At 37.9% G+C, this 13696-nt stretch overlaps 1 protein-coding gene across 1 annotated transcript; it reads left to right on the forward strand.

Moving 5' to 3' along the window:
* The first annotated feature begins 1157 nt into the window (after window positions 1-1157).
* LOC126606515 (uncharacterized) lies at window positions 1158-2313 on the forward strand. The gene has a single exon (XM_050273903.1). It carries the CDS (start codon window positions 1216-1218, stop codon window positions 2179-2181), a length of 966 nt encoding a protein of 321 aa, XP_050129860.1. The 5' UTR covers window positions 1158-1215; the 3' UTR covers window positions 2182-2313.
* The last annotated feature ends 11383 nt before the right edge of the window (window positions 2314-13696 follow it).

The following is a 13696-nucleotide window of genomic DNA, read 5'->3' on the forward strand; positions in this document are numbered from 1 at the left end:
TAATAACAATTCCCTTTTTTTTATGGAAATTTTAATTATAGCAAAACACAAATCACGTGCTATATCATTTTATGTGTTGTGATAAGACTGGGCGACATGGTGTTACACTTCAAGGGTATATTAATAAAGAACAAAATCACGTATTATAATGTAAGTGAAAAATAACATCATGTGATCGTGTTCCGGTAAATTGAAAATAACTGGTATTATTAATTATTCTTAATTGCAGGCTGGGTCTATTTTTATTTTTTTATTTTTTATTTTTTGGCAAACAACAGGCCGGGTCTATTCTTCTGCTTTGCCGGTCAACTATTTTGGATCTGAACGAAATTAATAGGAAATGAAGTAATGAAGAATAGTATAAGTATTATTCCTGCATAATAAACACATCATCGACTTTTAACTACCAATTGTTGGCTTCTGATAATACAAGGCAACTTGTTTACTTTTTCTTTGTGTACGGAGCCAGTAGAAAGATTTAGAAAATAATACAAAAAACAATTCACAATATAAATTAATGGTCTATAAATATCAGCCATCAGTGCTGTCTTACAATTAATTCAAAAAACAAGAGATTGAAACTTTTTTAAGAACTTCAATCCTTTTAATTTCATGATGAAATTTTATGGAAATTTTAATTATAGCAAAACACAAATCACGTGCTATATCATTTTATGTGTTGTGATAAGACTGGGCGACATGGTGTTACACTTCAAGGGTATATTAATAAAGAACAAAATCACGTGTTATAATGTAAGTGAAAAATAACATCATGTGATCGTGTTCCGGTAAATTGAAAATAACTGGTATTATTAATTATTTTTTATTGCAGGCTGGGTCTATTTTTATTTTTTTATTTTTTATTTTTTGGCAAACAACAGGCCGGGTCTATTCTTCTGCTTTGCCGGTCAACTATTTTGGATCTGAACGAAATTAATAGGAAATGAAGTAATGAAGAATAGTATAAGTATTATTCCTGCATAATAAACACATCATTGACTTTTAACTACCAATTGTTGGCTTCTGATAATACAAGGCAACTTGTTTACTTTTTCTTTGTGTACGGAGCCAGTAGAAAGATTTAGAAAATAATACAAAAAACAATTCACAATATAAATTAATGGTCTATAAATATCAGCCATCAGTGCTGTCTTACAATTAATTAAAAAAACAAGAGATTGAAACTTTTTCAAGAACTTCAATCCTTTTAATTTCATGATGAAATTTTATATGCTTTTGGATTTCGTGGGAATTCTAAGAGAAACCCTCAAACTTTTCTTGAAAAATGTGAAGCTCATGTCCTGCATCATCTTACTCATAATTTCCCTTAGATCTATCCTCTTGGTGAGCAATATATACTCCATCAAACCATTGCTCATTGATTTCACCCTCAATGCAGCCCTCCTACCTTCTACGGTCGCGGGTACCCCCGACTTCAACCACCTTTTGGTTACTTTGAAAGAGGACCTCCGGTTATTTGCAGGACTTGAGTGGCTTTTCATTTCCGCTTCCTGTTTTGCCTCATTATTCTTTACAACAGCTTCAATTTTAGCATCAGGGGTCACTTATCGCGGTCAAGACTTGTCTGTCAAGGAACTACTATCAAGGGCCGTGAAATCGTTGAAAAGACCATTTGTTACTTGGTTTTACATAGCCCTACTTGATTTAGGCTTTTATCTATTTATTATAGTCTTTCTGCTTCCCTTGTTGCTGGCTTTTGGTCTTACATATACTACGCCTGCTTTCTCCAAAACCGTATTTCTTTTAGCTTTGGTTTTCCAGGCCTATCTAGCTGTTGTTTGGAATTTAGCACTCGTTGTTTCAGTACTCGAAGAAAAAAGTGGCGTCGAGGCACTAGGGAAGGCTGGACAGCTTATAAAAGGATCTACGCTACGAGGATTTTTCCTAAATCTTTTGTCCGGAGCATTCTCTCTTTTGGTCTTCTATGGTTGGCACAAGACTGGGACAACAGTCAAGTCACTAAATGCGGCAACGATTCCATTGCTCCTCATGAATCTTATATCCTGCTTCATCAGGATGTCCATGCTGATGATTTATACTGTCCTTTACCATAAGTGTAAGGAGACTCATGGAGAAGAGCTTGAAATGCAAGGAAGCACCGAATATACGAAAGTGGCCACATCTGCATCTACCCCTTTTATCAGTGCAGATGTAGCATGATGATCGATGTCTGTATTTCTAATATTTTTTCCAATTTGCGCGTCTGTTGTAACCATATTTTCTGTTGCTCCATTTATGTTGGAAAAATAAGGTCTACTTGCTATATTAATCACATATAAAATCAAGAAATAATTCATGCAAATATATATCAAAGTAATGCATGCACATGAATGACCAATGTTAAATGTACATGACATAATAGATTATAAAAACCTGAAAATACGGTCGAGGCAAATGTCAAACATTTTGTCCTTACGACAAGTTTATGCCCTACTACGGTGCTCATGGTTGATCAGCACTTGTCTCCCAAGATACAATGATCACGTCCTTGTAATAGTAGCACTCCAAATCACAAGGCTTTAATGAACCACAATTGTATTGAAAACTGTCTCATTTGGACTCAATGAGACTTTCTAATGTTAGTGCACTCTATCTATGATTATGTGAATGTAGAAGTTATTAAATGGTTATATGGGCTTCCCTGTTTATAGAATTTGAGATACATTTTTGGAAAGCATATAACCATTCATAAAAAGTCAAAAGTTGCAACTCTTCAATAGGATAGACACGTATTTCCACCAAAAAAACATCACTTATAACTAACAACACCCAATTTAAAACCCTAGCCGCTATCCATCTTCCTCTCCAAACTCAACCCCAAAACCTACAAACTCTAGCCGCAAGTCCCTTGCTTCGGCTTGAGACCAGTGGCAGTCTCTCCTCCCTCCTTCTAGCGCCTCCTCTTCCTAGCCTCTCCCCTCCCTGCTTCCTACCCAGTCTCCCCCTCCCCCCGGCACTCCACTCTTCCGTGGTGCTGCACAACACCTTTTTCTCCCCTTCCTTTGTTGACGACCATCCTTTCCTACTCAGATACAAGCCTTTGTTCCATTTCTCCAAATTTATTCCAGTACAGAGCTTCTCCCCCTGTTTTTGGGACTAGATCTGCGGGTTTGGGTTGGTGATATTTGTTGTTGGGGAATCAGATCCCCCCCTATGGCTTGATTTTCTGTGTTATGTGGTCCTTCTCAACTGTTTAGTGGTGGCTCCGCCTTCCCCAGGCGGCCTTGGCTCGTGAGTGCAGCGGACTTGCACTAGTTGCAGGTGGTGATGGGTCAATGGATTGGTTTTAATTATTTTAGTTTATTTTCATTATTTAAGTTTAGTCTTGGTCTTCTTATAAAATTGCTCTCTAGGGTTCCTAGGTCTTCTTAGGTTAGGAGAAGCGAATGCTTCATCTAAAGTGATGGCACCGAGTTACCTTGATTCTGTGTTCGTAGTTCTACGAGCATAGGTCTCCTACTGATACTATGTGGATGTTAGTCCAACTAATCCAATTTGTTGGAGACATTTTCTGCCGATGGTTTAAATTGAGTTGTAGCGTGTGGAAAGGACTATGGAAGAAATGGTCGAAAGCTTTGCCCCATTGTTGGCACTCACTGCACGAAATGGTCGAAAGCTTTGTAACCAATCAGTTTAGTGGGTTGAAGACCCCCCGAGTTGCATATTTTGTTCGAAGATAGTTCGAAATTTGTTTATGGATTGACATTTGAGGATAGGTCGTGTAGGATACTCTTTTCCCTTTAACTGAAGTGAAATTCCCAGCAAGGTTTTATCGAGGCCCAGTATGCACACTGATGAGAAAATTAACTTAACACACAAATTTAACCCTCTTTTGACAATTGTAGTATAAGTATAAGTAGGGATCATTCTGGACCGGGGATTAGGAGGGCTTGCTAATAACCTCTAAACTGACTCAAAAACATAAAACTAAACTTAAAAATACTTAACAAGACTCACAATACTCAAAGCAAACTTAAAATACTCAAAACAGCTTAAAACAACTAAATAAACTTAAACTAGACACTAGGAATGACTTTGGACGAAAATTGACTTTTACTTGAATCAAAACATTTAAAAACACAAATTAAAACAGATTCTAACTAATTAGACACACTAAAGTAAAGGGGGATTGAGTTTTGGATGAAGTTGAAACAAACAAACAAGTATGAAAAACTAGACAGATTGTAAAACAAATTTGAGAAATAAGATGATGGATGAGATAGCTAGAGGCTTTTTCTCCACACATGACATGTATGCAAAAAACTTGATTTCCAGTTACTACTTCATTGAATTATGAGCGACAATGCTCTAAATTAACCGTGACATCACTAGTTAACTTTCAGATTTTCCTTATTTTATTGGATTGGATGATATCATTCGACAACCCAAAACATTTTTCAAAAGTTCCCTACATGACATCATAATAGAGATACAATCAAAGATCATTACGTTTAATGAAAATCATAAGCATTGACAAAGCACTTGCAACTATGACATCATGTCGTTTATGCTAGGAATTGAACTTAACGCGATCGTTTATAAGCGACCTTCACTACATGTGAATATAAGTTTGTAACGATTATGTGAAACTTCCTTATATTCTAGCAACGGATTTATGCATGCCAATTAAGTGTCGACCCTTAATTAACAAATACAAATAAGTTATCAATCAAATAGTTAAGTCAATTGCATTCACGATTCAAGAGTTCATAACTGGAATTTATCAAATTATATTGCACACATAATCATGGCTTTGAAATCATCCCTAGCCAAGAGAGGTTTAGCCACTCATATTTACAACAAAACGAAAGGAAATGAATTTAAACATTAGAAACAAAAGAAAGAAAACACCTAAACGCTCCAACGATCCAAGTTGGACAGCAAGCACGTCCAAGCACTTTCCTTCCCTTCCTTTGCTACGGCACAAGGTGTTGGTGAGTGTTTGAAGGTTTGTTTATATGGAGGAATGGATGTAAAGATGAATGGATGTGTTTGGATGAAGGTTGTATTGAAATGGGGATGAATGATTAAGCAAAAACTAATCTCTATGGCTGCCACACACACTTCCTTTTATAGAGGAAGTGCACGGCAAGGAAGGTGAATTGGTGGTGTGTCCAATGATTCAAGGGTGAAAATGAAGTAATGATGCAAAGCATAGGGGGTAAAATGGAGTGGTGTTGCAGCAATGAGTGTAAAGAGTGGTGTTGAAATGATTCAAAGATGAAAGTGAAGTGATGATGCAAAGCATGGGGGGGTAAAATGGAGTGGTGTTGCAGCTAGGGAACATGAATGATTGTGCACATGGTATAGAAAGGAAAGGGAGGTGGAATGGTGCAGAAATGAGTCAAAGGTGCAGCAAATGTCATGATGCACGGCATGGGATTCCAAAGGTGATGGATGGTGCATCAATGAGTGCATGTAGTGGAGGTAAAAGTTGAATGAAATCTGATGGGTGAAGGGAACAAGGAGTGTGCAGCAATTGAGTGTAATGATTCAATGTATTGATGCATGAAATCAGAAATAATGAAAGAGACAAGGGTGGTGCATGGCAATGAAGTGTAATGAGTGTAATGGTGCATGAAATGAGTGCAAGAAATCTGGTGCATGAAGGGGACAAGGGTGATTATGCATGGCATGGGTGGAAAGGTGAGTAAGTGGTGAATCAATGAGTGCAAGGAGGTGAAATGATATTGTGCACATGGTAGACAAAGGAAAAGAAGTGTAATGATGCAATAAATGAGTCAATGGAGGGAACATGGATGATGATGCGACACATAGGAATCCAAAGGGAGTGCAATGGTGGTGCACGACAATGATGGAAAGGTGAATGGTGGAGTGACACCTCTTTGTGGCTGAGCTCTTTGTTCTTTTTACACTAATTCTTCTTTCTCTTTAACACATTCCTAGCCCCTTTAGTCTTCAATTTCATCCATCCACCTTGCTTCATGCATGTGCTATCCATTTCAAGCCCAAAACTGCTCCAAAATGCACCAAAATGCATCTTATTGCTTTATAAGGCTTATGGACCTACAAACACACAAAAATAGCTTAAAATACATAATTAATTAATAAATAACAACATAAATGCATGAAAACAAGCTAACTCAGTCGCATAAATATGTTCCTATCACACACTATCCTCAGTTTGTTTGTATTCTGAATTTTCTTGTAATGAATTATCGTACTTTTCTAAAAAAAACATCACTTATAATTTCCATTCAATTAATAAATTTAATATAATAATATTAATATTAAATTTCCATCAATTTATATATATGTGGAGTCGTCAATTTTACTAACATTGGCCTATGTTTGTATGGTAAGCTGTGAACAAGGTTTTCGCGGCACTAGAAAGGTAAAAATTATGTTATCCAATTGTTGACCCTAAAAACTACCAAGCCTACGTGGCACGTAGGTCGAGTAATTAGTAAGCTAACTACGTCATTCGGTTGTATGCGGGATGTGCCAACTCGTCAGCTGAGCTCAACCGAGGAGTAAAATGTGTTGATGTCGCGTTAAGCGTGTGGCTGACTTCTTGATCTCGCGACTGCGGCCGAGGAAAGAACACGTCTCAGTCTTCAAGTTCTAGAGCTTGAAGACAAAGCTACTAGTTCTGCGAAGTTCACAAATCATCGGCGCCGGATTCGATCACGGTGATTATATTCGTGAGAGTATAAGCACGCCGAATCGACACCAAAGTATAAGGACACAAATACTCAAAACAAATGTATGTCTTGATTGTGAAAGTGGTTCGGCTTTCAAAATGCCAAACTCTAAAACCTACTTGTGAATAACTTATCATTAATGACTCGGCGTTCAATGTGCCGAGTCTAGTAACTTGTAACACCTCGTTTCACCGAGAAGGCTAATGAGATGACCTCTGCTGATAAGGATTCGAAAATCCTTCTTGATCGAGACTTGGATAGATAACTAGCCGGCCTTGTCGCAGTGCTGTTTATCCAAATTGAAGGTGCTCCACGGTCGGCTGATTATACAACAACAGTGTTGTTTATCCAAACTGAAGATGTTCGCCGGTTGCCTTCACAGTGTTGTTTATCCAAACTGAAGATGTGTTGGCGAAAAAGGAAAATAAAAAATCTCAAGATGTTTGAGAGGTTTCGTGTAGAGCGAGGGTTTGCGCAGGGCAGTTTGTGTGTTGAATTAGAGGGGCTTGTTTCGATGTCTTCCCTCCCTATTTATAGCAGCCAACCTATATTGAATCTCAATCACTCTCGGATTAAAATTCCTTCTCATGATCCAACTTTATCTTGGCCAATCCTATTCCTACCAGGACTTTAAACATAACTCGTTATCAGACCATATTCAATCCTAGCATCCTGATCTCGTCGAAACTCCTTCTCATAACAGGATTCATCCACATTCCTAATTTTCGATAAGATATGGCCAACTTCGACTGCGCGGCCCATGGGCTGAATATCTCCCAATGACACCTGCACGTGACTTTTGGGCTGAGAAGGATTCTAAACTCGGCCTATCCAACACTGGGCCAAGAAAGATCTAAACTCGGCCCAAAACAATATTTTTGGGCCTAAACACCAATTCTGAATCTTAACTGAATTAGATAACTACATCTGTTGGTTAATTCTGAAACGCTCTTACATACAAGAATAGGAATAAGTCACAATGGTGATATTTGACACTCATCGGTCAAAGGAAGAAAGAAAGAAGAATCTAAATATTCTAATTCAACTCTAACTAATATTGAGGCGTTTTGTGATAAAACCCCACTTTGACGGATTGTGATAAAACCCCACTTTGACACTTAAGCAAGAAACAACTTTATGTTTTTTTACTTCTCTAATCACTAGATTACCTACCACAAACATGAAGTAACCTGAAGTTGAACGTTTATCATCGATCGATCTACCCAATCGACAACTGTATATGCTTCAACCCTCAAATGACCATTCTTTGAGAACAAGATCCCTTTCCCAAAGCTAACTTCACAAAATTTGCATAAATGCATACATATGTTGCTTCCTAGGATCATGCATAAATTAGCTTACCACACTTATAGCATAACCCAAGTCTAGCCACGTACGAGCCAGATACATCAATCTTCCTACCAACCGCTAGTATCTCTTCTTATCACACGATCATTGATCCGGATCAAACCACAACTTCAAACCTTCATCCAATGGTATATTAACTAGTTGACACGTTGACATTTTTGTCTCATGTAACAAATCAAGAGCATGTTTTCTCTACGACAGAAATATGCCATCCTTCGAATGGGTAACTTACCCAATGAATACTTTGGTGGACCAAGATCTTTCATCTCGAATTCGCGTAGCATGGAACTTTACAATGCTTGTCGCTCCTCAGGATAATCATCAATCACTACCATATCATCTACATAAACAATTAGTACCCTAACCTTACATTTCTTCTTCTTCATGAATAAAGTATGATCAAAATTATTTTTTTTGTAGCCGAAGACTCTCGTAAACTTCGTGAATTATCCAAACAAAGCTCCTGGTGATTGTTTGAGACCAAACAATGTTTTTTTCAATTGACACACTTTTATTTTAATGTTTGGCCAGCCTATTCGAACTAGGTGGGAGCTCCATTTACATTTCTTTAGTTGATTTTCCATGCAGAAACACATGATCTTCACATTAAATTGGTGCAACAGTCAATCAAGATTTGTTGATAGTGACAAAAGAACTCTAGCGGGGTTGAGTTTTGCTACTGGAGTTTCTCAGCATAATCAATTCCATACATCCGAGTGTATCTTTTCACCATAAGTCTTGCTTTGTATCTTTCAATTGATCCATCAAAATTATAATTCACTATTTAAACCCATCAACACCCTACAGGTTATTTCCCTGGTGGTAATTCAACGATCTCCCATGTTTCATTCTTCTTTAAGGAATTCATCTCTTTCTCCATTGCTGTTTTCCACCTTGGATCGGCAAAGGCTTTCTACTCATTGTTAAGAATAGATAAATAGATACAGAATATAATTGGTTCACTAGTGTTAAATATGACCCTATAGATAACCTATGGGTTGACACATAATTGCTCATGGGATATTTGACTTTACTAGTAAGGTTCGACCCTCATAGGTAGCTTTTAGGATACCTCTCATGCTACGAGGAGTAAATTCCTTTGGGGTGTATCATACAACAGCTAGTTTGGGAGTCTCATATATTACATCAATGAGGACACTTCAGATGACCGATCAACACACTAATCGATAGTGGGCTAATCAACAGACTGATCGACATGCTGATCGGTAGTAGGTTGATTGGTAGACTGATTGGCAATGATTAATATAGGAACTGGTTCATCCACTTCACTCATTTGATGTTCACAACCTAAATCCAAATTGTCACCACTTGTTTCTAAGTCAATGCTTGAGTTTTGTTAAGCATTTGTACTTCACTTCTTTTTTCCCCATGAAGTGCAGACTCGTTGGAAAAATACATAGGGATTCATGGAAGACCACATCCAGGGTCACATATACCTTTTATGTAGGGGATTATAACACCGGTAGCCTTTCTGGTTAGCGAAATAACCTGAGAAAACACACAGAAGAGCCCAAAATTCAATTTCATATCGTTGATGTGCATAAAGGTGAATAAACGCAAACAACTTAGCACATGTAGAGGAAGATTGGTTCTGGCTAGCACTTGAACATGATCAGTGATAATCTGAAGAGTAGTCCAAAATTCCAATGTACTAGAGGAAAGTTATCCCACTACAGCCCACCAGAGTTTTTAGTAAAAGGGTTGAGAAGTTTTATTCTTCACCTATATCACTTTCTCTTCACACCATATGGATGACAATTATAACCGTTAAACTTGATAACCTTGGATAACTGTCTAGATGAAATGGTTTTGGGTATATTTTGGATAAGGGAAAAAACTAGGAACATTATGGTTTTGAATATGATTATACGAGTCTCCGATCTGTATCTGTATCCGAATCCAACCCAAACAATAAATAATATATATATATATATATATATATATATATTTGTATATTTATTATTCACCGAACTCATTACCTTGTAACACAAAAATTGCATTTTGTGGGAAAGCTCAAAAGTTTTGAATCAAAATCAATGAGAATTCAATGGTGTTTATGGGAGATATCAAAGATCAGCCAATTGAATCAAAATACATTGATTGAATCATTTTATACATCAAATGTTTAATGAGGAATTACTATCTACTAAATTATAATGCGTCAATTGAACAACTATATTTTTTGTATTGATGAAGTTGGATATAATTGTTAACTGATAGGGAATCTGTTACCCAATGAGTATGGTTATGGATAATCCCCAATGGTTAATTTGCGATGATGAATATGGTTAGTTTTCGTGGTTATGGGGATGAATATAGCATTTCCATCCCCAAACTGAATCGTTGCCATCCCTACATTTGAAATGTGGCTACCTACTACGTAACTTTATCGACTAAAACTTAAAGATATACTAATCTTATAATTCTAACTAAGATAATAGTGCTAATTTTTCATATGTATATGTTAATGCACAAAATTCGGAGGATCTTGGACCAACGTAAATCTGGCCGTGAATCACACAAACACACAAGAACACAAAGATGTATTGTCGTTCACCCCAATGTTTGGGTTACGTCTACATTGATATTGATTCTGTTTCACTGTATGAATGTATGGATTATAATAGATCGGCAAGGGAGCTCTCTATGGATGCAGCCCTTACCATTTTGCTCTCAGTTTGGCTGAAAGGGTATTGCCCTATATATTGTAATGAGGCTCTCTGGATCTCTTAGTGAAGGTGAGCCCCTTATGAGGGTGAGGGAGAGTCCATTTTATAGAATAAGAGCTCATTCCCCTTTTACATTTGTCATGGGCTTAGGGATGAGGCCCAAAGACAAGGCCCAATATATGGTACCAACAGGAGTCCCCCAAGTCTTCAGTCAAGAGAGTTTTTTGGCTGGAGACTTTAAATCCAATCCATGTATGGGCCGAAGTGACTAAATGTCGTCCAGAACTGGTACTCAACACAAGGTAATGCTCAACATAAAACAATACTCGGCTAAAGGTATCACACATTACGAGACTGCTCGGCTGTACGTGATGCTCGTTGTGAGGCTGCTCGGCTAGAGGCTATGCTCGCGGCGAGGCGGTTGTTCGGCTGGAGGTGATGCTTGTTGCGAGGCTTCTCAGCTAGAGGCTATGCTCGCTGCGAGGCGGCTCGGCTCGGCTCGTAGTATTCCTCATTGCAAGTATCTACTTTATGTCGACATGCACTCAGTATGAGTTGATTCTCGACATGACTCGGGTCCGCTTGTTGGGTTAAACAGGATATCACTGTTCAAACTAAATATTTATCACCATAAGCATGTAGCTCAGTAATCCATAGGCTGATCAATAGCGTTGGTAGACCTCTTTAATCAGCAACAATGTCGATCAGTGGATCTAGTTGCTCAATAATTCCTGACAATAAATGATAGTATAAGTATGACCATATAATGAATAAATCAAATTGACCAAGTTTGTCAAGGCAGAATATTGTACTATGTGCCTCCTATAAATAAATAATTTATTCAGTCATGTGGTAAATCACATGTTGTATAAGTGACATAGTTTAATGACAGTCACAATACTCTAGGCCATGAATAAATATTGCACATGAACTTGGGTTAAATATGTGTCACTAGGTGATGAATTTTATATATATATATATATATATATATATATATATATATATATATATATATTATATTTTCCTTCGTGAGGCTGTTCTAGGATAGTGGGTTGTATAAGTCCCTTCATGATGAAGGTTTCATCATAACGTTTCAATAATAAAGGTTACTTTCATCATAACATATATCAATAACATATTAAATAAATGATGAAAACATAATGATGTTTGTTGAAAAGGAAAAGTAAAGCTCTTTTTATTTTTTTCTTTTGGCAGATGGCCAGCCAGTCTCGGTGACAACCACAAAGATCCCAAAGAAATTGAAATCCTCTATAGAATAATAGGTGGTGTCCACCATAGCATCAAACATGCGAATGTGACCACTGGTGTAACCATAATAAGGATAGGCATTTAGCATGTAATAGGAAACAGTGTTTTTAATAAACTGAAGGATTCGGTAAATGGTAGACAATATGAATAATAATAGAATTAATAATAAAAAACTTATCTTTTTCCTAGTTTTCCTGTGGCTTTTTCAGAAAAGGCAGGTTCTCCATTATTCTCAAGGGCTATGAGATAGCTAGGGAAGCAGCAGGGGTAGGAGTACTAGTACTCGGATCTGGTAAGGGAACAGAGGCCGGTGGTAAAGGTGAAAGGGGACGAGTAGTCTTTGGAGCCGAAGTAGGAGAAGAAGCTCCGGTCACACCGATACCGATGAACCCAAAGTGTCGGAGATAGAGGAGGCTGAAGACGACAAGATAGACGACGGCGTTTCTTCGTCCTTCGTCGCACATATGTGCTGTTTGCTGTAGCAGCAGCTGCAGAGAGTAAGCTATCATGGAAATTTCTCATATCTTGCATGTCTTGAGCCGCCTGAGCGAGCTCATCGACCTGAGCCAATGGTTGAATGTCTTTCTTATCTTTGGCATCATTTTTGTGCAGTTCGAATCTCCGAAACATGCAGAGCGAGGTCTTCATTTTTTTCTGAAAAACCCAATGACCGGGATGACGACTCAGAGTGACTCACATTGTGAAACTCAAAGCCCTGGAAATTCAAATATGCTCGACTCCAAATCGACGACTGCGATTAACTCTACAGCTTCAAACGACATTCGAGCAGGGGGATGACGAGGAGGAAGAATGAGCTTTATTGTCGTGAGAAGCGAGAGAGAAAGTGGGAAGTGTGATATATATATATAGACAGAGAGCAACGAGATGGATATGGGTATGTTTGGATTTTCAGGTAATCATTTAGGCTATCTAGTTGAAATGGAAGATGAATAATTGAATCAGAAAGGAGTGGGAGGAAGAGTGTATGGGTTATGCAGTGACTGTGTAGGTGTTTGGTTTTAGGTTTTTGCAGATTCACGATAGAGTGTGGTGAAGTCTCACGGTGGTGAGATGAAAAAATGAAAGAGAACCGACATAGCTTTTCATGTCGATTCCCACAGACGGTGCCAAATGTTGATGCATAAAATTCGGATGATCTTGGACCAACGTAAATCCGGCCGTGAATCACACAAATGCACAAGAACACAAAGATGTATCATCGTTCACCCCAATGTTTGGGCTATGTCCACACTGATGTTGATTCTGTTTGGGCTACGTCTTTTTTCTTGTCTTTATCTTTCTTGCTGCCTGCAAGATAGGGAGAATGAGAACAATCAGCCGGAACTTGAAATCAAACTTTTGATTTGGGACTGATTGCTTGGAACTCTAATTGCTTAACTTGTCTGTCACCTCTTTCGGCAAATCTCCTAGCTTGGTTACTTGGGGGACTCCTACTACATGGTTTGTATCACGCTTGACCAAGCCTGAAACTACAAGTAAGCTTCAAGTCAAATTGATACATTACCTTGTGCTTCTCCACCGGTTAAAGATACCACTCCAGGATGGAGGAAAAGTACTTCCAGAGAAGATACCACATCTATCTATAAGACAAATAAGGCAAGTGAAGACGATACCACACTTCGGTACTTAGAAGTTTCGTGATTACTCAGCGGCTTAGATTTT

Source organism: Malus sylvestris, chromosome 16, assembly GCF_916048215.2.
Source record: "Malus sylvestris chromosome 16, drMalSylv7.2, whole genome shotgun sequence".
In the NCBI taxonomy this organism is placed as follows: Eukaryota; Viridiplantae; Streptophyta; class Magnoliopsida; order Rosales; family Rosaceae; genus Malus; species Malus sylvestris.